General features: G+C 36.1%; 1 protein-coding gene across 1 annotated transcript in view; it reads right to left on the reverse strand.

Moving 5' to 3' along the window:
- Window positions 1-27,598, reverse strand: part of ADGRV1 (adhesion G protein-coupled receptor V1) — a 472,618-nt gene that overhangs the window by 264,749 nt on the left and 180,271 nt on the right. Inside the window, exons 80-84 of the mRNA XM_057739390.1 lie at window positions 21,503-21,687; window positions 16,182-16,431; window positions 15,530-15,669; window positions 13,839-13,999; window positions 6,663-6,763 (exon numbers count right to left, since the gene is read on the reverse strand). Coding sequence (XP_057595373.1) covers window positions 6,663-6,763; window positions 13,839-13,999; window positions 15,530-15,669; window positions 16,182-16,431; window positions 21,503-21,687 — 837 coding nt within the window. The remainder of the gene's footprint in view (window positions 1-6,662; window positions 6,764-13,838; window positions 14,000-15,529; window positions 15,670-16,181; window positions 16,432-21,502; window positions 21,688-27,598) is intronic.

Genomic DNA, 27,598 nt, shown 5'->3' on the forward strand with positions numbered 1-27,598 from the left:
CTTCTGATGAGTCCTCCCGTGCCACGCGGCACAGTGCCTTAAGCACACAGGTTGTGGAGGCAGACGGCCTTGGGTTTGAACCCCTCAAGCCACCACCTTCTAGCTCTGAAGGTTAGGGCAGGTGACTGAACTTCTCTTAGTCCCATTCTTTCCATCTGTGAAAGAGGGATCATACAAGTACCCACCTTATCTGGTTGTTCCAAGGAATGCATAAAGCAAGACACGGAAATCTTTCACGGCACAGTTCAGCGCCATAAAAGGCAAACCCCTGTGACATCAGTCACATGTATTCTAGAATCAGGGTTTCTCCTCAACCTGTCCCAAAGAGCTATTTTACAGTGTTAGCATTTGTTTATGTTGCTAACATTTAAACCACTAGCTTAAATGTGCTATAGGAACTCGAAAGCCCTGAGGCCCCAAATTGCACGTATCCCTCTCCATCTATTAAAACTTTCAGCCTTCTCTATTTAAGTCAAGTGACTTAACAGAAAAGGCTATCTACCTCTTTGGTGACAGAGTAAATCTCATTAATTCATGATTTATGAGGCAGTATACATAGTGGTTAAAGCCTGCTTGCGTTCAACTTCCAATCCTGCCACGCACCACTACGTGATCTAGGACAAGGAGCTTAAATCTCTTTGCGCCTTGGTCTCCTCAGTTGTAAAACAGGAAGAGTACTAGTACCAATCTCATATAATGCTTAGTAGGTATTCTATTAATGTTTATTAATATATTTATTATATAAGATAAAATTTACAATGTGATCTTTGTATTGATTTAAACAGAAAAGTCAAACAATGATACTTTCATAGCACAAAGCAGGGTGTTTTTATTAGTTTCTATTCCTTTCTTTGAATTCTCATTGCCACTACCAAGCTCATGACCCACCAAAACCAGATGATGGTAAAAGCTGCCCACTCTGCCTCTCTAAACTGATCTCCCAAATTTCAGCCTTCCTTCTACGTATTAGTCCATTTTTTATTTAATCCCTAATTTCCAGATCAATCCTTTGGAAAAATCCTTTCACACTGTGCCCTTTTGGACTACTCCATCAGTGACTCACACCAGTTCTCAGACAATACACAACCACCTCACCTGCAATTGGTTTATCTAGTTTCCTATGCTCAGGTGCAGGCCTTACCTAAGTGGAACTCCCAGGACCACGACACCTTCCAGGTCTGTATTCTTGTTCTTTTCCCTGCCTAGAATGTGGCACATCCTATTTCTTTAAATCTTATCCATCTTCCAACAACCAAGTCTGATTCCACTTGCTCTGTGGCGTCTTTTGAAGCTGAGGTCCCCACCGGCAGCTTATGCAGTACTACCTAGTATACCAGAGAAGAGGAGACCTCTTCTACATAACAACTTGGTTCTTACCATGAGGTTCACTTTCAGACTGTTATTTACATGCCTCGTGTGTGCACCTCTTGCCTGGTTTTTCCCACTGCACAATCTCATATTGTGCATATGGTAGATGAGGTAGAAGCGGGTGAGTTCATAGATGAATGACAATCCTTTGGGGAATAAGTAGGGTTTGTTCGACTTTTTGTTTGTTTTAATGTCACTACTGGATGGTTGAATGGGCAGTCATGAATGTGATCATATTTTGGCCACATTAATGAGCACACCTAAACTAGAATCAAACAGTTTAATAAGTCCAATTCAAATGTATATTATATCTGTGTGCAGAATGCTCTTCATTCACGTTCACCAAATTCATATCTAAAGGAAGAAAAGGTACAGCTAAATGCCTCAAAAATTTCTGTACAAAAAATAAAAGCCATACGTGCTCAATACTACTGAAATGGGGACACTCACAAGCTCTTTATAGGAAAGAAAGAATAGCGGGGGTGTGGGGGTTATACTTTCTTTCTAGGGATTTATGTCCAAAAACAACACTGAGAAGTTCTGCAAGTGTGAAATGCTATAAGAAAGACCAAAATAAAAGCCTGGTCTGCACTCTCAGTCCTACATTAGTTCCCTTGTCTGAGGATCTTTTCTTAGTAACCAGGAGGGAAAAAAGGAAACCAGAAGGAAACAGCAGCAGCAGTTTTCCCTTCAGGAAGGAAAGATAAATGTTTGTACGTAGTTTCAAGGCAATGACACTTTAAATGAAAGTAAAAACTTAATTAATGGAATTTCTTCAACAAGTCATTTTTATAGGAAAGAAAACAGGTTAACACTATGGGTTTAGTAATAATCATGACAACAATAACAGCAGCAGCAGCAGTAGCAGAAACAACAACCAGAAACGCAGTTGGGTCCTAACAGAGCTACCGTAATCTCTCAACAAGCAGGATCCAGAAACCCACCCAGACTCAATGATTTAGTATCTGAATTTTAACAAGATGCCTACATTCAACTTTAGGAACCACTTTCCTAATCCATTTACATCTGCACTAACATACGATCGTAAACGTTTCACTGAAAATGATCCTTTGTGCTTCTCAAGTTCCCAATCCTCAACGCAAGGTCCAATTTTTATCCTTGTACTCAAATTCTTAAATTCCTTTTTCTTGAATAACAAAAGCTGAAAAAACAAAGGATACCCTGCTTAACAAGCAATTAACCAAAACTTCCAACTAATGAAAAATTTGTTCTGAGTAATGAACATTTTACAATTGCTATGTGACTCTGCTTCACTCCACAAAAATATGCCTATTAGATACATGTTTTCAGACCATACACACACAATGACTTTCTTGAGCTGACAGTCTCAACACAACAGTGCACGCTGCCGGGAGAGAAACCAGACCCTGGAGGAGCCACATGGAATCAGTACTGAAGAGGTCACAGTTGGCTTCTGGCTTCCGTCACGTCAGCCAATGATCCTGAGTCTCAAAGATGCTAGATACTCAAAGCTAAAATAACATAAATTGCAGACTAAAGCAGAACCTATTAGCAGGAGTACCTGAGCAGAATCCTACCTGGGAAACAAAATGACGTTGCAAAATGACATCCCAAAACATTACAGAATGAGGAAATTGGACAAGTCACTGACAGTCCAACTTTTGCTAAATCCCAGAAAACAGTCCCCTGAATTTTAAGGCGATTTCCTCATTCCTTCTTAAGGAGAAGGCCTATGGAAGATAAGACTCCTATACATCCAGCAGCTACCAAAAACTCATATTTAAGTATTTCAAATGCTCAGATATTCAGTGTCATCTGAATTCAGAGAGTATTTTTACATACACTTTTTTCTAAACTAATTTGCTCTTCAGTTTCAGAAAAATGTGCTTAAGCCATGCAAACAAACAAAAAACAGAGGGAAAAAAAAAAAACCCAAACATTTTCCCCTGGTTACATTTATTAATCAGAGTAAATGCAGTTCTAGCTTATCATCATTTTTTTCTATGAGGAAACTTCTGTTCTTTTTTTAGATTTGGAGAATTGCTTTTCCTGACAGAACCCCTAGAACTAAGAACCCTGAACTGCAAACTTGTCCTTTGTCCTAGTTGTTTACCAGCCTTATCAGGGCACACATGGGTTGGCAATGTGATTCTAAGATAAAAATTCCAAAGATATAATTAGATGTTTTTCCAAGAAATATCACCCAATTCCATGAAAATTTGTTTGGTCTCATCTCCTTCATACTTGAAGATAATGGTCTCACAATTCCTTGCCATTTAATCATTTTCTTTTAGATAAGTGAGAAATATTAACTTGGCATTGAAGAAAAATACATACTTTTAAAATAAACAGTACTGAAAATACAGCTCTTCCCTCAAAACTTCTGTGACATTTAAAAAACCACGTTTTTCCAGAGCAACACACGTCTTAAAGCTAATAACAACATAAATACAATGAAAATAATGTTATGTCCCTGAATTTAACTATATAAATTTAACTATAAATTTAAATTTAACTATAAATGATAAACGGCAGAAAGATATAGTCCAAGCCAGGGATGCACAAGCTTTCTTAGAGTGCCTTTCAGACACATTAGTTCAATTATGAACAAAGAGGATAAAAAGAGAAAAGTGGAAAATCACAAATGCATATTTGCTAATTTGCAGAAGAATACTCTCTAGCCCAGTGAAAGAAGTGCTGTGAAAACATCTCTAATTTTCTGCTGAACTCCATCTTTGCTAGAGACTAAAAACTGGTTTTGCAAAAAAAAAAAAAAAAAAAAAAAAAAGCTTCTACTGCCACCTGCTGGTAATTTATAGTCAATGGTTCGCAAAGATGCTTGAATGACACAAATTTTAGATTAAAGAATCTTTTGCCTTTTAAAGCAAGAATATCAGATACAATATATATTTCTAGAAGTACAGATAGACTACCACATTTTTCTGCTGCCGACTGCCTCCCTCACTGACACGCTGCCTTGAAAGGAATCAGAGGCCAATACATTTCCATTCTTCTCTTTCCCACAAAAGTCATTCAACTTAGTCTTAGGCCAGCAATAAAGCTTTGAAACCAAATGGTCTTGGCAGACCTGTCTGCAGAGTATTCACAGCTCAAACACTCGAGGTCAGCTAAAGAAATTTTATTCTCTTAGCCGAAGAACCACAGGCCAAACTGTATTTTTTAAGGCTTCTCTACAGGAAACTTAAACAATAAGAAAGTGAACTTGATGATGGAGGATCCCAAACGAGAGGTCCGAGCTCGGAACTGCAATCCTCCCACTGGCAAGATTCTGTAAATGGCAATATAAACATGATTCTAAAATTCAGAAATGAAAAGGTGGGCCCAAGTTCCTGCAGTCAGCGTTTTTTTTCTGGAGAGTCTAAGAATTTTTCAAAGGCTTTGTGAAAGGTTTTAAGGAAGAAATTATTCTCTTTAGTTTAGAGAGTACTTAAAAAAATCAAAGCAGATAGGTAAAACATTTCGAGGAAACAGTACTTTCGATAGAAACCTATCAACAATTCTTCCTGCCAAAAACAAACTACGGAAGTTATTTTTTAGTTATTTCATGTCACAAGTCATACACTGTAGGATTTTTCATGACAAGTTGCTTTATCCATTCTAAAAATATACTGTAAAACATGGATTTGACTAACCATTTTCTCCAAAATTAATGTTAAGTACAATATGAATCAGAAGGCAATGTCCCAAGATATAAATCCTGAGTCTTTTTTTTTTACACCCCTAGACATGAGCAAATTTGTCTGCTAGGACACTGAAGACTTGTCTGTAATTCTATGGTTCTATAATTAAGACTTGTACAAATTCTGCTGCCAAAAAATTACCAGAGTGGGCGGTGAATACAGCCAAGTAAACTCTAATTATGGAAGGCGGGTTTTCTAAGATCTTAAATACAAGGAGCAAAGGCAAGATCAGGCAGCTAAGATAGTTACCAACGCAATATAAATAGCCTTGTCAAACTCAGTATAAGCCCCCCTTTGGTAACAGCTGTTACCTCTCATAGTTCATAGGTACTTTAAAAGCACAATCTGGGATCTCTACTTAAAATTCGATACTTCATTGTTCCCTAAAAAATAGTTTTGAAATTTACTCATGTCATTTTCACTCCTGGGACCAAAAAAGGCTAGAGAAGTCCAATGTCCCAGATAATTTTCCATTTTATATTTCAGCTGCTCCTCTAGTATTATTTTTAAAAGTTCTGTTTGGAGTTCAATAGAATGCCATTAGCGTTCTAAAATGTGTGCAAATCCTAAGTGTACAGCACGAGTTTATGTAAATTGAACACATGCATACGCCAGCATGCAATCAGGTACCAGCATTTTCTGCACTCTAGAAGTGTACCTACCCACCCAGAAAAGAGGAAATTTTACAAAATAATATTACAAAGTTCTCTCAATAATAACACTATATGGTGTAGTCTTACAGTCTAGAACTGTAACTACAGGCTTCAAGTAGAAGTGATTATGCTTTTTCCCTTTTGCTTATATAGACATCTATGCATATCTCACTCCTAACCAATAAACTCCGTGATTCTCATTTGAGTCCCAGCCCAAATACCACCTCCTCTATGAAGACTTCTTTGACCTTTACAGAAAAATTAAGTCCTCATCTATATTCACAAATAGTCTGTGTTCACACTTAACACACTACATTAGAGTTATCTGTATGTACATCTACTGTTCTAGACTGTGATTACCTTATGAACAGAAAAGGCATTTAATTTCATCTTTTGATCGGCCTTCTGGGCTTTCAGCTGTAATGCTTTAAAATGCATGTTAATGAATGACTCAATGTTTTTCACACTATTTCTTCTGCTATAGACACAGTTTTTCAAAAAAAAATTTTTATCAAACTATTCTATAATATTAAATGAAGCAAAATATATTATGCAGATGTCTTAAAGTATATATCATTTTAATGCCCTCCATATAAAGGATTTGTAAGAGAGCATTTTATTCAAATTAATGCAAAACATGCTCATTTTAATATATATACACATTAGTAATATATTTACATATATAAGTTGATGCTTTGTGATAAGAAGCAGCTATTTTCTTATAAGTGCTGATATTAAAGTACTTCTCTGTAGAGAGGAGCTCACAAAATGTACTTTTTTGACCTAATACTCTCATTTCCTCTTACTGCCCTCCTTCCCCATCCTCCTCCACTACAAAATTAAACAAGCTTATTTCAACTAAGTTGAGATTAAACTTTACTTATACATTCAGCTCAAGGATCACAGAGGAAGAAACAGGAGCATCGCATGAAAGCGGGCAATCCCAGTGCTCGCCTACCTGTGTACCTAAGCTGGCTGCCATCATGTGAGTCAGAAGTTTAGCTGCAAACATGGAATACCTGGCACAGAAGATGTGGGAAAGAACAGCCAGGCAGAGACCTGTAGGAACAAAAAAAGCCCACGTGTGGTTTTACAATCCATGAACAAACAGGAGCATGCTAAAATCTTTGGGGAAAGGTAAGCACGTAAGGCCGCAAAGCACAGTATCTCTGGGAACACTCTTGTTCCAATTTTAATCTACTCCACTTGACAAAACACATAAAATCCTCATACATATCAATTAAGCCCAAAGGGTAACTTTAAATTTCAAATCTCTACTTGTTCACTTCCCTACTAAAAAGAAAGCACAGATGGAGCAGGTTAATAATTTCATTAAACTTTCGGTTTTCTGTTTCCATTAGACAAGTTTTATTGTTTAAGAAAAGAATCAAATTCCAATCTAATTTACTAAGAATGGATGGATGGCTAAATAGAGCTATTTAGGGAGGGGAATAGGGTTTTTCAGGCATAAACGTGTGAATGGTGGTACCAAAACTCAGGTTTGGTAATTACCCCTTTTTATCTACTAGGAATAGTTTCGTAATTACAATAGTGGTGATTCTGAATTTTAAAAGCAACCTTATGCTCCTGGATGCCAAAACCAGGAACAAAATGTGTTCCTTCCCACAGAGATGATTTGTAACCTAAACATCTACATTTCTAAGTGGTGTGAAGAACATTATTCTTATTTTCTTTAAATCTACTTAAAATCAGCTACCTACACTACTTCAAGGGGAGATTAGAACCTCAGGACTAAACCATAAATCTTTTATCTTGCAATCTGTACAAATTTCTTTTAATGTTAGGTTTTAAATGTAGAGTGTGTACATATTTTTAAAATATTTCCTGCCTTTTAAAATTTAAATGTGCTGCACAAAGTAACCTATTTGCTTTTATCACTTAAGCCTTTTACTCCACTCTCATCCTCAATGGGGTTATTTTGCCTAAGAAGTGTTGAAACAGAACAACTGGCTTGTGTACGCTGCTTTGCCTTGTACTTTGCAGGCATTATCTCATTCATCAAGGCCTCCTTGGCAAACAGGAGACGCTGCATTTATTTAACATTTTGTTTCCTCCTCATCTTTTCTGAAGCTATGCAACAAACTTCTCAAGTGCACCACATGCTGGCATAAGTGGACCGGGCATCTGCAAAATGCCCACGGCAGGTGTGTGAATAATTGTCAGCACAGAAATGCCTCTCAGACGTCCTTTTGGGAAAAGCTTTCAATATGTTTAGGTTTGCATAAGGTAGACAAAGTTCCACACAGGAAGTGAGGCTTTGCATTAGTCAAGGCTTTTGGCCTAGAAACTTGGCCAAGAAATCCGGAGTAATCCGTCTTTAGGAAGGTGTGCAGGTCCTGGGGCTGCTTCCCAAATCCTCCTACACAGGTACATAGTATAGCCAGAAACTGCATCTTTATCTACGTAGCTTATAAACTATTTCAGCTGTTGCTCCAAACTCACAAACGTACACTTTGAATTTCCTATGAGGGTCAGAGTCACCTTAAAGTCAAGGTTCGAGGGTGAGAGCGTGTGTGAGTGCGTGTGTGTGGGACTGTGTGTGTAACACACTGACTTACAAGCAGGGCCTTGGAAGTCTTATTTCATTGCTGGCCACATGATCACAAATCTCTGCGCTACTGTAAGTTTACTGTGGTGGATGGTAACAGGGTGAGGCAAAGGGACCAGAGATACTCCTGAGTCAACTGTTTTTTTCTAGTTCACGAGCAGAGCTTATTGACAGCCTTTTCTCCTAACTTGCTAATTCTCCATTACACTCCCACTTCGTGATGTAAATTTAGTACAGTTAAACTTGACCAGATCAGGAATATTTAATTAAGTCTATTAAGCTTCAATTAAAATGCTAGCATGACACCTGGTGGCAGTCCAGGATTCAAAGTCAGTGGCAGGAAAATGGGCTAGATTCTATTCGCCTGTAAGTATAATGTATGATGGTTATCTAGATGCATTTTTTTATTTAGGAGATAAGAATCCAGCTAAAAAAACCTCAGGTGGCCTAGCCTCAACTCGCCTCAGCAGAGATACTGAATACCTTAGATTTAAAGAAATAAAGACTTCAGTTACCACATTCCTAATATGCTAAATATCTTTTATTTTTTTATCTGATATTGAAGAGCTGTATGTAGCACACAAAATTTAAATTTACAAGTCAGTTTTTTAAAAATTGTAACTTTTTTTGGTTTAAATTCCCTTAATATGTAAATCACATAGTACATAAAGGCATCATTATAAACAGAATTTTTAGAAAACAAAGATAACAATTCCAGGTATCACCCAGAGGTTCACTCTAAACAGGTTTTTAAAATTGATTCCTTGGTAATTATGTAGAAAAACAAGTTGCTAACTGAATAATTTTCATTTGCTTTTTTCCCTAGCGCTATGGAGGTTACAGAATTGCTTGAAAAAAAGCAATTAATCAGTTTACTAACACAAATGACTTTTCTATATGATTAGACAGTAAGAGGGAAGACAAATTACCCTTAACAAAATGATAACACTGATAATCTTTGATTTAGATAAGAAAAACTCTAAAGAACAGCTAGATTCTTTTGCTATTACCAAAGTGGACCAAAGAGCTTGTTATCTAACTCTGCAATATTTGAATGTTTGTATGTGTATACACATATGTAATGTTTGTCTATAAATACACATATCTGTAAACAACTCTGTTGTTTGGCATCCCTTATAAATGGGATATACCATCCAAATCACTGAAGTTTCTCTCTCCACAAGCCAAATATTAATACTTTTTCCCAAGAAAATCTCTTTAAAATATTTATAAATTTTGTATTGCTTTATCTATGTATCTCTGTCTTCTCTACAGATAAATCTAAAAACCAAATGATCTCTAGATTATTAAATCAGTTATTTGTTCGTTGGCTCAGGTTTTTTCTCTTCTCCTGCCTAATGCCAGCTGTGACTGTCACCTTTTTTACTTTCTGTTGCTCATCTTTATTGATTCCCATGTACCTGCAACTCTCCCCTTAGCACAATGCCTCTTGATTACAGCTACTACGAAGCTGAGGACAGGAAAACAAGACTGTCAATCCTGAAAAGTTTCCTAGGGTGAACAAAAGTCAATATGAAACACCTTACAGTACACAAGTTCTGTGTACTAGAGGGAAGGAGTCACTCCAGAAGGACGTGGTTGCCAGGAGATCCAGCCTCCAGGTAACCTGTAAAGTTCAATACGATAGCCACTAGCCACATGTGGCTATTTAAAGTGTAATAAATTACAATTGAATAGAATTAAACATTCAGGCCCCAACTGTACCAGCCATATTTCAAGGACAATAACCAGATGTGGCCAGTAGCCACCACACTGAAGAGGGCAGAACATTTCTCTCATCGAAGAAAGATCTATTGGAGACTGCTGTGTTAAACTGTCTCAAGGCTGTTTATGAAAGGTCACAGAAGACAATTCTGGTCAAAGAGAGGTGCAGGAAAACACTCTGGGTGGTTTTCAGGAAAGTTTTCATTGCTCTTAAAACAGGATCCAAATAAGTGCTTTTCCCTTGGCAAGCCTAGACATAGTTGTGGGATGCTTAGAGCTGCTGCAGCCAGCTCAAGACCACGTAAGGGTAAGGCAGAGAAAATAAAATAAAACCTTTGAGAACAGCAAAACAGAAAAATGAGAAGAGCCTGGGCCCCTGATGATGTCATTGAGGTGCTAAACTAATCAACCCTGGAACTAAATCCGCTTATTTAAGTAAGATATTTGACTTATCTTCTGTTACATGCAGCCAGTCATCCTAAACAATACGTGTCTATTACATAGCTAGAAAAATCCTACATTTTTATGTCATGTCAGAATCAGACTAAGCTCTCTGACTTCTTTATCACCTGCAGTGACCTCCTTAAAACTGCTTTTTTTCAAAGTTCTGACATTCGTCTATTCTTCTTGTAAATAACTCCCCATTTGATAGAATGAAACTGTTTTGATATACCCTCCCCATAATTATAATGGCTATCTTAGGACAATGATTACTGGGAATATGAACTTAATATTTCTGGAAGAATCTGACACAGAAATTTAGAAAATATCTCATCTTCAAATATAATTTAAAAAGAATGAGTGGCATCTGGTAAAGTTAGTTTTTTTTTCCTAGAAAAACTATTAGAATATCAGCCTATAAAATATAAAAGGCACTTTAATAATAAACAATAGTTATTATTGTTATATATTTATAATTTATATATTTATAATTTATAATAAATAATAAATTGCAGTTTAATAAACCTGAACAAAAGAATAAGCACATTTCAAAGGACTTTGGACTGTGCTGATTTACTTATCTTGTAAGTCTTGGTATTTAGCAATTTATAGACAATTATTTCCTGTAGTTACTTACTGTAAATAATGACATTGTGTTGGCATTTATATACCTAGTAATCTAGAGAGTAAATAAAACTATTAGCCACTTAAAGGTAAAGCTTTAGTGTGACTAATGAGTTAAAGGATTTCTCTACCATAAGAGAACAAAAAAGAAATGAAACAAATGTGAGGTCTGCAGTCCACCTCTAATCTCAGCTTAAAAGCACTTCAAAGTAGGAGGCCCACCTATAAGTATATCAAACGAGTTCATGTAATGAAGTTAAAAATGAAGTCAGTTATGGAATGTTACAGGGTCTCATGAAGTTCATAAGGCCATACGGATTGTACTTAGGAGTCAAAATCAGGACGATTCCAAATTCAATGTTTGCCTCTGATAGACCAACATCAACAAAGTTGTGGGAAGCAGAGCAGGTTTCCTTGACATTATCCTCCAAATAGTAATAGTGCCTCAAACCATGCTTAGGTTCCTTAATAACTATAAAATTATGGCATTATTATAAATTGTATTTCTTCCAAGTCACCTTTGAGGCGAGTTCCATAATGTTGCACTGATATGCACAGTTATTCACTTGTCCTCTCTATTTTTAGCTTCAAGGAATAACTTTAGTTTAATTTCTTGGAATTTGATAAACTGGTTTACAATTTTAAAAGTCACAGGGATATATCCTAATCTTTCACCTTTCTAAATTGAAGATTTCTAAACTTTTTGGCCTACATGCCCATTTCACACACTTGGATCATTTTAGCTGTTCTGCTCTAGTAGAGTAACCAGAACTGTAAACTATAATTGGAACAGATACATTGTGATTGATCCTGATTTTTTTAAAAAACGGTTTAATTCCTGTCTAACTGTATGTTACCACATTTCATGAAAAGAGTTAGATTGTTTCCAAATTCAGAGGGATGTTTGGTGCGGCCTGACCTAAACTGGAGAATGTGTACCTAAGATATGTAAAAGTCTCTTGCCTCATTCCTGGGGGCCCTCAGAGGGATGGAATGTCATCCTCCCCAGAAGCTGAAACTGAGCACAAAGATAGGACTTTACGTCTCCTGTTCCACAGAATGTGCAATCCATGTTACAATACGTCATGGACAGAGGGGGAAAGAAACCGATAACTTCAAATATGATTCTAAGTCAAAAGTAATAAAAGTAGATATTAATATTTGGGTATAAGAAATATTTGGGTGTTGGTTCTCAAATACATGAGCAAATCTATGTAGCTTTTCAAGAGTGAGTTGCAAAAATATACATTTATTAACAATTCTCAGGAAATATCTTATAATCCTGTTGTCTTTAAAAAAAATCAAGATAACATTTCTCTTTAGTTTTTAAAACTCTTTGTTTTGATGTTCAGTATTTAGAACAAGCAAGGGATTTTTGTAGGTTATATCAGCACTTAGATTTATGTCTCTATGGAAATATATGAAATGATATCTAGATTTTATTTTGGCATTTTACCTTTTGGTTCTATTTCATCAGTCTATGAAATTTCTGTAAATAGACTGCATCAAAGTAAAATGGGATGTCTCTGTCTGATTTTGGAACTATATATACCTAGAAGAATCTATTAAGCAAGAAACATCATTCTAATGGAAGATGTTATTAAGAAATTATTAACTTTTGCTACTGAATTTGTTAGGTTTAAAACTAAGATACATTAAGGAAAATGTATAACTTTATAAAATGAAATTATAGCAGAAATACTTTAACAACTAGGACAAAGAATACTAAATTATAGTGGAAAGATTTTAACCAGGACAAAGAAGAATAATTAATTACACGCTTCTACCTCCATGAAATTTTCCTAATTGATAAAGATTATTAGGGGACTGTTGCACACCAAGTTAACAGACATAAATTTAATGATAATCACATTTACATACAAAACATCATTAAAGCAGAATATCTGAGGTAGTATATCTACCACCCTATTATGTTAACACAGTTTAAAATCATATATTGTGGGTGGGGAAACAGGTATTTGCCCCAGGTCTCACAACTAGCCAATGGCATGACCAGGATTTGAACCCAGGCAGAAGGGCTCAAGAGTCACCCTATACCCAGGTCTCTGTGTAGCATACTGTTCAGAATAGCAGCTACGGGGCTGTAAAAGATGACTCAGGGCACAGAATGTGTGAGGGTGGGGATAGAAATTTAGTGTGAGGAATTCTCAGACTCCCAACCATAAGATCAAAATGGCAAATGAGAATAATTCTATAGTTATTCAAAGTTAACGTATAGCTAAATAGTTTGACAGACATTAACACAACTCAAGTTCCTGTTCTTGAGAAACGGGACCTAGATGTAGAAGGTGAAAGATCATTTATCTTTTAACACAGTGGTTAAGCATATTTCGAGCTTCTAGACGTCAGAATACAAATCAACCCATGGGGGAGGTTTTTTTTTAAATGAAAATACAAAATGCTTTGTGTTTCTATTACCTCACACAATCCTGAGATCCTACTGCAGAATCTTCCTTATTAGTCACAACTATCAACTATACCCTTTCTTACTACCTAGCTTCTGTCCCATACTGTACTTTGTATTACTGATGAGTTGGAAATATGTCTTCCTTCCTTTTCCTCAGTACAAGGTTGGTCCTCCAAAAATAACCACTGTATGAATTAATGAATACGACACATGGGAAAGTTTATTTTCTCCTAGTGCTGATGAATTACAGTATGTCTGCATCTTGCAGATATAAAAGGACTCTGGGAAAACAGACTTTTATTCTCATCAATATTTTAAATTATTGACTCAAAAATACTATAACTCACCTGAGATACATATAAATCCAGAGGAGAAAAAGGCTTCATTGTATGAAGACACGCTGTCAGTCTGGGCGTAGACCGCGTACACGGACATGTGTGAACAGGCACATTCCACGTAGTCTGAAGTGTCCTCAACCACTTTGCAAAACTGACTGTCAGACAGCCAACTAGGTCAAAAACACAACTGTCACTACTCCTCTTTCATCAATACTTAAGGTGTTGAGATGGCTTTTAAAGAAAAAATGACTTACTGAACCTAAATGTTCTTTACTTGAGTCGTTAAGCAGACCGCATTTTCAAGAAGAAACACTGGAGAGAACATCTTGTCCAAGACATGACACAACAGATCCCACAGATACCTTAAGCAGCAGCCTAAATACTAACCAAACCTGCGAAAGCATTCCCAATACCAAAGAAGCTGGTCCTCTCAAAAAACCAGTATCAGTCCCTACCTAATCTAAAGCAAACACACCCCACGTATCCAATAGAAAGTACCCTCTCCTAGCATTTGAGAATACCAAAAGGTCAGTACAGCCATCAAACATGCACTGTTCACCTTTCCGCATTTTTCACAGCTCCTGTATTTTGAACCACATAAATTACTTATGTGCTTTTCTAAGTTTTCTTTCTCATCTTTTTGGATTTTGAGCCAACTGTATTACATAAATGTTCTCTATGGTTCTTTTAGGTGTTTCACTCTATAAGGTTTGGCTTTTAGCACAAAAATGGTCATGATTATAGCAAATATAGTGTCACATGCCACACCCTCTGAGCATCCCTCAGTGACTACCAGTTGGGCCCCTTCCCTTCCAGTGCCTCTTGATCCCTCTACTTTTCTAAGGTCATCAAACTTCTTAACCCCAACTGCAGACTCAAACTTGAAACATTCATTATTAATTATATGTTGAGGATTGTAGAGTATCTATGTATGAGGTTTAAGATCTGTCCTCAGAAATTAGGAATTTCAATGGAAAATTATTTTTTCACAAAGAGACTAACAAGAATTTTGGTGTTAGAAGGACAGCTGGTTACCCAACTAAGCTGTTGAACCTCGTTAAGAGTCTTAGTTTGTGTAGCTGTAGGTCAGCAACAAACAGAATCTAGTGACTGATTTGAACCCTAAACCTTCTGGGCCAGCAATGCCTGACCCTGCAGCATTGGTTGAGCTCCCAGAGAGAGAATTGCTCAGCAACATGAGGTCTTAGGCCAAGGAGAGTCAAAGAGAGAATCGCTCTCTTCTTCCCATTTGTGTGCATGGCTTTAACCCCAAAAGGTACTCCAAGTCATCTGTGGACTAGAATTATAAATCCCTACGAATCCCTCTAAACATAGAGCCTCAGATCCAGAATCGCAAGCCCAGATGGAAGGGGTCAAAATAATTTCCTCCCTTGTTCAATTAATTAACCAATAACCACAGGAAGGTTATGTGAACTGAGTAGAACTGACACTAAGTCCCGTGAAAGCAGTAATAATAAAGGAGAAAAATAATGTGTTAAACACATGTTTAAATTGTTTGGCTGCATTTGCCACCTGCACAAGGCTAGACCGTTTCCTATGCTGTCTCATTTAGTGTAAAGGTTATTCTCCAGTCTAAAATCTCACCTGAGACCATCTACGTTCGGTTCAAAACACTGGGCTTAACGATACTGAAAGGGGGAAGGAACACATTCTGATTTTAAAGAATTATTAACAAGTACCTTGCAGCAGCCTGATTCCAAAGGAGACACAGAGGTGTCTGGGGAACAATTCTAGGCTCAGCAGCATAAATCCTGTAGAGAATCTCATTGCTGTTGGTCAGGGGTTGTGAACTCTGACTTTTCACACTCAAAGATAATACCTATAATGCCAAAAAGAACAGAAAATTTAATGATATCTTCAAATTAATGTCATGACTGAATCTCCCACTCTGAACTTCACTTCATTTTTCTAGTCATTCTAGCTATGTGCTTACTGTCACTATTATTCAAAGCTTCCTTAGGAATGTAGGGCGTCTGGTAGGTTTTCCACTGCATTCTACCTCCACTCCAGCTACTGAGTGGTCTCCAGCTGACGGACTTTTGTTGTCAGACTTCATCATGAGCGGGATATACAATACAATATAGCATTAGGGAAAGCTATGTTTTTTACCCTTTTTCCACTTTCATATATATGTTACACAATAAAACATGAGGGAAATATTTTTGAGACTAAACATTCTACAACTAGCTCATAAAGATAGGACAAGTTTCATAATTAGCTCACCACGTGTAGCACTTACTACAAATCTGATCAAGTGAATGTATCCTGAGGAATACATCTGCTAAGCAAAAATCAAATTCCAACCACATAATTCTTTAAATAATAGATTACCTTATTTTTCAGGGCATGAAGATTAGTTCCAGTGATAAACCACTGCTGGCTGCTATACTCTGTAAACTGGACTAATTCACATGTACTTTTCCCGGCCATTATTTCTGCATCCGGAACATCCAATAACCTCTCTGGAATTTGAATATAATCACCTTCTTTTCCTTCAAACTTGTGCCCATTGATTTGCTGCGGGTACCAGTGAAGAGCCAGTATGGACAAATACGGGCAACTGTCAAGGATGGTTTTGCTTCTACGATAGAAAAGCGAAGGTTCTGCTAAAATGGCATGAGTTTGCATACGTATATCTACTTACATTTTTGTTAAAATTCATTACATTGGAGCTCTGTCCTTTATGTATAACCATGACACTACCTATCTACCTACCCAGAAGCAGGAAAGAGAATGTGTTTTCAGTTCTTTTATGGTGAATTGTTAGGATTTTCTGCATAAAATTTTCTGCACCTCTTGCCTGATCTCCCTTATAATCTAAAGCATGGGTTTTTGAAAGCTGTTTCACAGATGTCTGTGGCTATAAAATGTACTTTTCTGTATCAGTCACATCGGCATTGGTGGAATAGGTTGAGGAAAGGATGCACCACTAAACTGAAACTTTCTGCTTTATATTCAAGAATATCATAAACCTTATATATCTAGAGCCATATTTTCATCAAATTTACCTCACCCCTTTCTAAGGCATCAGAGCATTTCAAATTTAACTATGTGTCTGATAAAAGAAACAGCCTTGAACAGGGATCTTTATCCATGTAACAATTCTGTTTTCAACATTCCCCTAGGCATAAGATCCTGTGCTCAGTGGAAATTGCTTCCAAATCTCCGTGGGTGTTGAAATCACCTTGAAGCTTGTTTTAAAATACAGATTTCTAGGGGGACTCGAGGGGGGGGCATCAAGGAAGGGAGGGAATACGGGGATATGTGTATAAAAACGTTGATTGAACCTGGTGTACCCCCCCAAAAAAAAAAAATTAAAAAAAAAAAAATACAGATTTCTAGATCACATCCCTTTCTTACTAAATCAGAATCCTTGCCTGGGAGAGGCTAGAGGCTCTACAAATCTGTAATTTTTAACTAGTCCTCCAAAAAATCTGATACATTTTTTCTGTGGACCTATCATGTTTGCAAACAGTGAAGAGACACAAAGATGAATCATACCTGAAAGCTGTCTGAAAAAGCACGGAGAATATATGAGGATATTAGGATAAAAACTCTGCATTAACTTTCAAAAGTTGTATGGGTCGCAAGAGATGCTGAGTATGCATATTGTATCATGGCCACAAATACAAGGCCCCTAACATGGGAAATGGAGTTGAGAATTTTAAACAGAAGATTTGAGAAAGAAAAGGAAAAGGTTAAGGGCTTTTTCCTCTAGCTACATACTTTCTTTCAAAAAAATCTTTAACTGCCACATTTGAATTGGTACCTTTAAACATCTATCTTTAGTCCAGCCACTCATCAAGGCTCTAGATCCCTGTGTCCAAGACTCCTATTAAAACATATCTAGGTAGACCGCCTGCACCTCCACAACAGCTTATGGAAAACTCATCTCTTCATCTCACCATCTAGCCTTCCTCATCTTCCCTGGTGACTCAAAGCTAAAAGCTGTCACCATTGACCCCCCACACCAGGCATAACATGACTAAGATGAGTGAACCTACCCCCTACCCACCCACCCTGGAATCTTCTGATATTTAGCCCATCAGTGCCATCAGGGACCCCATTACGTTGGCATTCTGAGACCAACACAAAATGTACAGCGACTCTACCCAACCCTGACACAAGTGTGTCAAGGTCCTGGTCCCTTAAGAGGGCCTGACAACAACTACACCCTCCCTGACACTTTAACCTTCTATGTCCATGCCCTTTCAATGCATTCACTTTGATCAACCCCCAAATCTGCTTTACACCTAGGCTTAAATGAAGGAGAAAAACCCACATTAACATGTAGATTGGCACCATTACAAATTCGCAATGACCAACCTCAGTCAGACCCTCAACACCACTTGACATTGTTTTCACTTGCTTCCAAATGATTGTTCTAGACACCACTATTCTCCTCAGTATCCCTGCTCTATTCCCAAATCCGTCACTCTCAGCAGATGCCCTTGAATACTGCTTAAAACAACGTATAAATAATGCATGTTAGAATGGTGAACATCTTCAGAGTTTCCTGAGTTAAAAAAAGAAACTAGTCTTTAACATTGTACTCAACATGACGCTCTAAAATCCTAAGTTGGATTCCTACACACACACACACACACCCCTACCTAATTTATTCTATATTCAAGCTTTAAAGGTTGATAATCTCCCCAACTGATGATTTCCTCAAACATGCCATGCTCCTCTTGCCTGAATGCCATTATACATGCTGTTTCCTCTTCCAAAACAACTCAGAAGGTAAGTCTACAGAGAGGATGCACATGGCAGAAAACATATTGATTCTTTTATTCATTCTATTCACCCAATATACCATTAAGCATTGAGAATCTACCATGTGCAAGACACTGTTCCAGGCCCTGAGAATACATTAGGCAACAAGACAGAAAAAGCCCCTCCTTTTGTATATCTTATACCCTCTTGAGTTCTCACCAGATCTTTGAGACCACAGATGTGGGAACCAACACACAGAGCAGGGTAGATGGTTCACATCTAAGACTATCTCGACATCCTGATGATCTTGCAGAAATATGGAAAAATAAAGAGAAAGGACTGGGACTGTGCAAAGCTATGAACTATGTGACTTCACCAAACAACACTTTTAATCAGACATGTCCCATTAAATAACAACTGCTTTTTAAATAACACAGTGCTCTGTAAAAATTGGAGGGAAATCTCAACTGCCAACCATGTTCTATTATGAGCTATTTTTATGTTAAATCAAACAGAATTAAAAACATGTTTAGGGCTTTGTACTACAATGATCCAATTTACCTTATGAATGTAATTTATCAATAAAACACCAGAACTTCTGGAGAATATTACCACACAGTTACAAAATTACTTACATAGTTAATAATGAGCGCAAACCACATTTTATTTTTTCCTTTTCCTCTTGCTTCCTTTCTGCCCTGAAACTCCAGCATGAAACAACTATTCTGAAGCTCAACAACATTCAGAGAACTGCCTCCAAATAGATGAAACTGAACCAAAGCTCCAGGGAGAAGCACAAGTAACAGCACATTAAAATATGTCTAAAAGTTGATATGGATCAACAGAACTGAATAGAGAGCCCAGAAATAAACCCACACACCTACGGTCAATTAATCTTTAACAAAGGAGGCGAGAATATACAATGGAAAAAAAGACAGTCTCTTCAGCAGTGCTGGGAAAGTTGGACAGCCACATGTAAATCAGTGAAGTTAGAACACACCCTCACACCATACACAAAAACTCAAAATGGCTTAAAGACTAAAATATAAGACATGATACCATAAAACTCCTAGAAGAAAGCATAGGAAAAACATTCTCTGACATAAATCGTACCAATGTTATCTTAGGTTAGTCTTCCAAGGCCATAGAAACAAAAGCAAAAATAAACAAATGGGACCTAATCAATCTCATGAGCTCCTGTACAACAAAGGAAACCATAAACAAAACAAAGAGATAACCTATAGACTGGAAGAAAATATTTGCAAATGATGCAACTAACAAGGGCTTAATCTCTAAAATATACAAACAGTTCATACAACTCAACAACAAAAAAACAAACAAAATCGAAAAATAGGCAGAAGATCTAAATAGACATTTCTCCAAAGAAGACATACAGATGGCCAACAGGCACATGAAGAGATGCTCAACATTACTAATTATTAGAGAAATGCAAATCAAAACTACAATGAGGTGTCACCTCACACCAGGCAGAAGAGCCATCATTAAAAAATCTACAAATAAATGCTGGAGAGGGTGTGGAGAAAAGGGAACCCTCCTACAGTAGTGGTGGGAATGCAAGTTTGTGCAACCACTATGGAAAACAGAATGAAGCTTCCTCAAAATGCTAAAGATAGACTTGCCATATGATCCAGCAATTCCACTCCTCGGCATACATCAAAAAGACACATGCACCCCTATGTTCAAAGCAGCACTATTCACAATAGCCAAGACCTGGAAACAACCTAAATGTCCATCAACAGATGAATGGATAAAGAAGATGTGGTACATATACACAATGCAATACCATATAGAAACAAAAAGGATGAAATAATGGCATTTGCAGCAACATGGATGGACTTAGAAATTATCATACTAAGTGAAGTAAGTCAGAAAGACAAATACTATGTGATATCATTTACATGTGGAATCCAAAATATGACACATGAACCTGTCTACAAAACAGAAACAGACTCAGACATCAAGAACAGATGTGTGATTGCCAAGGTTAGGGAGAGGGATGGGTTGGGGTTTTGGGGTTAGCAGATGCAAACTATTATATATAGAATGGATAACCAACAAGGTCCTATTGTATAGCACAGAACTATTCACTATCCTGGATAAACCATAATGGAAAAGAATATAAAAAGAATGTATGCATATTATAACTGAATCACTTTGCTGTATAGCAGAAGCTAACATAACACTATAAATCAACTATACGTCAATTAAAAAAATTTTTTTTAAAAAGGAGTGAAATTCTGACACATGCTATAACATGGATGAACTTTGAATACATTATGCTGAGCAAAGTACATCAGACACAAAGAACAAATATTGTATGATTCGACTTATGAGGTGCCTAAAATAGGCAAGTTCATAGAGACTGAAAAGTAGAATAGAGGTTACCAGGGCTGGGGAAAGGGAGGAATAATGAGTTATTGCTTAATGGGTAGAGATTTTCAGTTTGAGAAGAAGGCAGTTCTGGAGATACAAGTGGTGGTGGTTGCACAACAATGTGAACATACTAAATGCCACTGAATTGTACACCTAAAAACAGATTAAATGGTATATTTTGTCTTATGTGTATATTTTACCACAATAAAAAAATATGGCCTAAAATATGTCTAAAAGTTGGAATCATCTTTCCTCTTTTTCTATTCAGAATGTATCTTCTGCTCATTATATAAATAAGAGTAAGCAATAACACATTTTTATTTTTAAAAGACCCTTCAAAATGAGAGGAATCTATTACTGACAGTATAAATTAATTTTCTTGATGTAGTTTCTATGTTTTCTTCAAATAATTAATTTAATTTACCCATTAGGTACACTAAGCCTTAGTTACATCATCTAAATGTCAATTTTCATTGCATATAACTTTGTAAACTGTGAAAGAATACATATAAGGTACTGTTATTGTATTAAAGGATACTTACGTTTCACCAGGAGAGCCACAGGTAACATCAGCCAGTAGAGAAAAGGCAAAATTCTCGGTCACTTCAGTAAAGTGACTGAATCCCTTTGTGTCCTTGCGTTTTGGGTTAACAAGAGCACAAAGAATCTCATAGAAAAGATTTCGGCTTTCAATGCTTAACGCTTGCTTTTTTCCTTCAGCAGTTATCTGGAAAAAAATTCAAGTATGAAAATATATCTTCAAAAATATGGATACCAAGTGGGGAAAGCAGAGGGTTGTGGGGGAATGAATTGGGAGATTGGGATTGCCATATATACATTACTAATAAGAAAAAAAATACCAAATTGTACACTCTAAATATATGCAGTTTATTGTCTGTTAAGAAAAAAAAAAGAAAAAAGAAATGTAAAAAAAAAAAAAAACCAAAACATAAACAGCTTAAATGATACGTATGGTATGACGTGTTCATTACCAGTTACTAACATTAACAAAAATAAAAATGAACCTATAAAGAGTTTAAGAGAAATTTGTATCAAAATCATATTTCAAAAACATCTGCGCTTTACAAATAACCCAATCCACAAATGGGTGGAAGACCTAAATAGACATTTCTCCAAACAAGACATACAGATGGCCAACAAACACATGAAAAGATGCTCAACATCACTCATCATCAGAGAAATGCAAGTCAAAGCCACAATGCGGTATCACCTCACACCGGTCAGAATGGCCACCATCACAAAATCTGGAAACAACAAATGTTGGAGAGGGTGTGGAGAAAAGGGAACTCTCCTGCACTGTTGGTGGGAATGTAAGTTGGTACAGCCACTATGGAAAACAATTTGGAGGTTCCTTAAAAAACTACAAATAGAACTACCATATGATCCAGTAATCCCACTACTGGGCATATACCCAAAGAAAACCATAAGAAACATGTACCATAATGTTTATCGCAGCACTATTTACAATAGCCAGGACATGGAAGCAACCTAAATGCCCATCAACAAATGAATGGATACAGAAGATGTGGCATATATATACAATGGAATATTACTCAGCTATAAAAAAGGATGAGATGGAGCTATATACAATGAGGTGGATAGACCTAGAGTCTGTCATACAGAGTGAAGTAAGTCAGAAAAAGAAAGACAAATATTGTATGCTAACTCACATATACGGAATCTAAAAATGGTACTGATGAACTCAGTGACAAGAATAAGGAAGCAGATGCAGAGAACGGACTGGAGAACTCGAGGTTTGGGAGGGGGCGGGGGGTGAAGAGGAAGATGAGATGAAGTGAGAGAGTAGTACAGACATATATATACTACCAACTGTAAAATAGATAGCCAGTGGGAAGTTGTTGTATAACAAAAGGAGTTCAACCCGAGGATGGAAGATGCCTTAGAGAACTGGGATGGGGAGCATGGGGGGGACTCGAGGGAGGGTGGGGGGCGACTCGAGGGAGGGAGGGAATACGGGGATGTGTGTATAAAAACAGATGATTGAACTTGGTGTACCCCCCCAAAAATAATAAATAAATAAATAAAATTAAACAAACAAACAAAAATCTGTGCTTTAAAAAACATAAATAATAATTTTATAAAGAAAAGGCATAATCACCAAAATATTTTCTATTTAAAAAAAAATCTAAATGAAGTTCAAAACAGTTGCATGGGTCACTTAATTTTAACTATAATAATTAACATCATGAGTCAAAATTAATCTCACTTTTACATCTACCCCAAGATTGTTTTCTTTTGACTAGCAACTAAGGAAATAAATACAAGAATATTTGTCTATAATACAAGCAAGATTATTCTCATCTGTTTTTCACTGGACAGAAGCCACCACATATCACTACATTTCTCAAACATCAAATGAGAAAATCATTTTTCCAACCAAGAGTAGTCAAGAGCTCCTGATACTCTTGACTTTATTGGTAAGTGTGGGCCTTCCTACCTGAAAGGACTGGGTTATTTGTTGTTTGAGGGACAAGGAGAATAAGAGGGAAAATTTAGCCTTCATGATTTAATTCTTTTCCCTTGCCAGAATGATGGGGGCCACATCTTAACTGTCACACTAAGCATGGGTGTGAAGCCATTGACTTGTCATTCCACTGCACTCTTAGATATCTGGGGAGTCCCTATTAATTCTTCAAAGTCCAAATTAGTCATCACTTTCTCTGTGATTTCTACACTATGCCCCACCTCCTGACATACATGATTGCTCTCTTTGTAACTTGCACATACCTTTACTAATGAACTTATGACAATGTTGAAATGATTTTTCTGTTATGCTACTAGTTGAGCTCATTGAGAAAGTGGCTCAATGTTCTTTATATTTTTTTATAACTTTGTAATCTATACAGTGGTGAGCTGATGGCTGAACTCAAGATTTAAGTTTGTAAGAGAAGCCATCTCAAAGACAATTAGGAAGAATGAAGAAGAATAAAAATAAGCTCAAGAAACACTCCCAGAACTCAGAGAAAATATTACAGACAAATAGGATAAACCCATAAGATACAATGAGCACATAAAATAGCAGGTAGAAGAAAAACGCAACACAGATCCTTGATAAGCTTAAGAAAAGAAACAACACCAGATGCAGTTGGGTGATTTTTAAATATTATTTCAAGAGTTTTTTAAAAAATCTTACCAGAAATCTGATGTGAAAAAAATGACTAACAGGGAAACAAAAGTTCAGTCTGACATCAGACTTTTTTGCAAATGAAATGCCAGAAATCAGCAGAGCAACACAGGCAGTTTTAAGAGTTTAAGGTTGTGATTCAAGAATTCTAGAGCCACCCAACCTTTCATTCATATTCAAGGGCAACAGAAAGTTTCTTTTAGTAAAGCACAGAGAAAATAAAAGATCATTTGTGTAACCCTTGGTTTGTAAGGATGCTGTTCTCAGCATGTTATGTTAACTTCTCTAATTCTCACAACATTCCTGTGAGGGAGATGCTAGGGTTATTTTGTTTTGTTTCCAGATAAGGAAACTGAGGCAGAAAGAGGCTGCCTAGCTTTTCCAGGGAGACAGGGATGATGAACAGCCAATCCCAGGAGGCACCTGTGACAGCCACCCTGCCCTGACTCAAAACATTCCCCCACTTGCTTGTCCTAAAATAACAGCACAGATTGACTCAGTCTGCAAACAATTCAGCCTAAATTATTGCAAGCATGAAATACTAAACCAGGTAGGAAAATATAAAGCTAAGTCTAAATCATCATTAGTGTGATTATAAGTCAAATGTAAAAAATAATTATTGAAATATGAGAGATATAATATTAAAAAAATGATGAAAAGAAATATTCTGGCTCTAAATGGGCATTTTACATAAACAGTAATAAAAAGAACCCTCCAAATTATTAAAACTGTCTTACAAAAAAGTAGAAAACCTGAATCAATCACGGGGAAAACTATAAAAACTTGTCAGGAGAGAAAACAAAAAGGAGACATTTGTGGGAAAGGAGGGTCTATCAAACTCTCAAAGAGGAAATTATTCCTGTGCTTTATCAAGTGTTCTAGAAGACAAAATTAGAGGCAATGCCTCCTGACTTGTGTTTTACCAAGCTTCAATAACTTGGAAACCAATACCCAATGGAATTAAAAATCTGCATATCAAATCCAGCAGTCTTAAAAGACAGATACTATTATTAAAGCAACTGACAGAGTTTTAAATAATTTTCATTGCACCATACCCAGAAAAATCAAGAGACAGAATATTATGTCATGGCAAAAATTTGCCCAAAACCACAGCTGGGTTTTGTGCAGAACATCTTTATAGTCAGTCATTTAAGGCTGTTGCTCTTTTTAGCACAGTATTTGTTCCTTCTGAACATAAATAAGTAGTCACTTCTACTACTAACTAAACAATAAGATTTGTTGAGCTCTTCCTATAAAGAAATATATAGCATAAAGCAGATTCTGTTTCAAAGAAGTTAGAACCTGGGGGAAAATAAAACTTACAAATATGAAACAATTTCACTTAAAATACAAGATCTTATAGAATGAAGTTCTATCCAAACTTGGAAGTTCTATTCTGTACTCCTGAATCTGAGGATCTCTTAGAGTAGATATGAAGTACATATGGGACATATGAATGGTTGCCTGATAAAGTATAGATGACTCTACTTGAATTTCAGTGAAGCAACCAATGATTGCTTGATATAATTGTGTCCCAAATAATGCCTGGAAATAAAAATATTTATTTTTTATTTGTAATATACTAAAAATATTCATTGTTTATTCGAAATCCAAAAAGAATTGGAAATCTTGTATTTTATTGTGAAAATTTCAACCCTACCATATGATTATCTACATTTTCAATGCCCATTTCATTTTCTTAGTCTCATTATTATGTCTAAATCAAAAATTTTTTTTATAATTTATGGATATGCCAGGCCCCTCTTAATGGCTATTTTTTTCTAATTTTTGTTATTATAAGTAATGCTGGAATAAACATTCTTGTTACACATATATTTGCACAAACATTCCCCACACCTATTAGCTCTCTCTCATTTTCTTACCTTCCACATCCCACCGCCCAGTTTTACTGAGATATAATTGACATATAACCATTAGGTGTCTTTTGACTTAGCTGGCAGTATACATAAAGAGAAATTTTGTTTAAAATTTATGTGGTCAAGGTTATCAATCATTTACTTTATGACTTCCGGGTTTTGTTTTATGTTTAGAAAGAACTTCCCCAGTTTAAACTTACATATTAAAAATGATCCATCCACGTTTTCTGCCAGTTCTTACTTTCCTGGTTTCAATTTTACAGTCAGATCTCTGAAATATCTAGGATTTATTTTGGAGTGGGTTTAGCATGGAGATACAGCTATATTTTTCTTTCAAATGGTTAAACCAGATGTGTGAACACCATTTTCAGAATAATAATTTTTGAACCAATGGTCTGAAATGTCACCCTATCATATATGTGACTGGATTTATTTCTTAACTTTCTGTTTTATTCCATTAATCTGAGTATCTACGGCAGCACCAGTGTTACCCTGTTTTAATCACTGAAACTTCATATTTTCATATAGTGTGAGGACCCTATAACTTTCCTTCTTTTTCATAAAATTTCTGCCCATTTTCACATGTGTATTCTCCCAGGTGAACTATAGCATCATTTTGACCAAGTTAAAAAAAATCCAAAACAGCTTACTGAAATAGGGCTTATATTGCTTTTTTAGGTTAATTTACAGAAAACTGTTGTCTCTGTGATGTTGAGTCTTTCTATTGCTGAACAAGGTATAGATTTCTATTTATTCAAGCCTTTCGTGTCAGAATTTTTTCAGTTTTCTTTATATAATATATATTATAATATATAATATTATTGAATGATAATTCAGTTACTCAAATCATCAGATATCAGTATTGACATATATTGATATAAATAGCTTCAAGAAAACAACGTGTCACATTAAAAAACTTTTAGTAACAATAACAATGACTTAAAAATAATTAGAGCCAAGGCAGCTTCAGTTAGAACATAATAAATTTAAGAATTCAAATGATGTTTTCTATTTGATTTGATAATATTTTAGAACACTTAGAATACATTTTATGCCTCTAATAATTGCCAGGTTACCTATTTCATACAAATTATTTTAATAGATGAGGAAAAAATATACTGTTTGCTAATGTTTACTCAAAATAAGTTAATTACATTTTTCCATAGGAGCTTCTTTCATAATTCAGTTTCACTATTCATGATAGATCCAATAAAACAAAAAATCAAGATGTACTACTTGACAACTCTACTTAAGTGTTGATTCTCAACCAATAATCTGTAGCTCTCATATAACTTCCTGAGTAAAAATAAGTAACAAAATGTTTTTATAACTTTTCTAAATCACATAAGAGAGGTTCTCTTTTCTAAAATATAGTTACTATGCATTCTTTCTCTCTTCTTAGCCAAAATCAAATTGTTATTGTCCTATACTATTGATATTTCATCATTAGAAATTTTAAGTAACATCCCAGAGTAAATTCTTACCTCCAGAACTTTCTTTGCATGAAATAGCAGTCACTTCTCTTTGCTTTACAAGCTTTTTGGCAAGGCCTCCTTTTCCTGCCTATATGTACTGTACAATTTTCTTTTCTACCC

This window comes from Hippopotamus amphibius, chromosome 1, assembly GCF_030028045.1.
Source record: "Hippopotamus amphibius kiboko isolate mHipAmp2 chromosome 1, mHipAmp2.hap2, whole genome shotgun sequence".
Classification (NCBI taxonomy): domain Eukaryota; kingdom Metazoa; phylum Chordata; class Mammalia; order Artiodactyla; family Hippopotamidae; genus Hippopotamus; species Hippopotamus amphibius.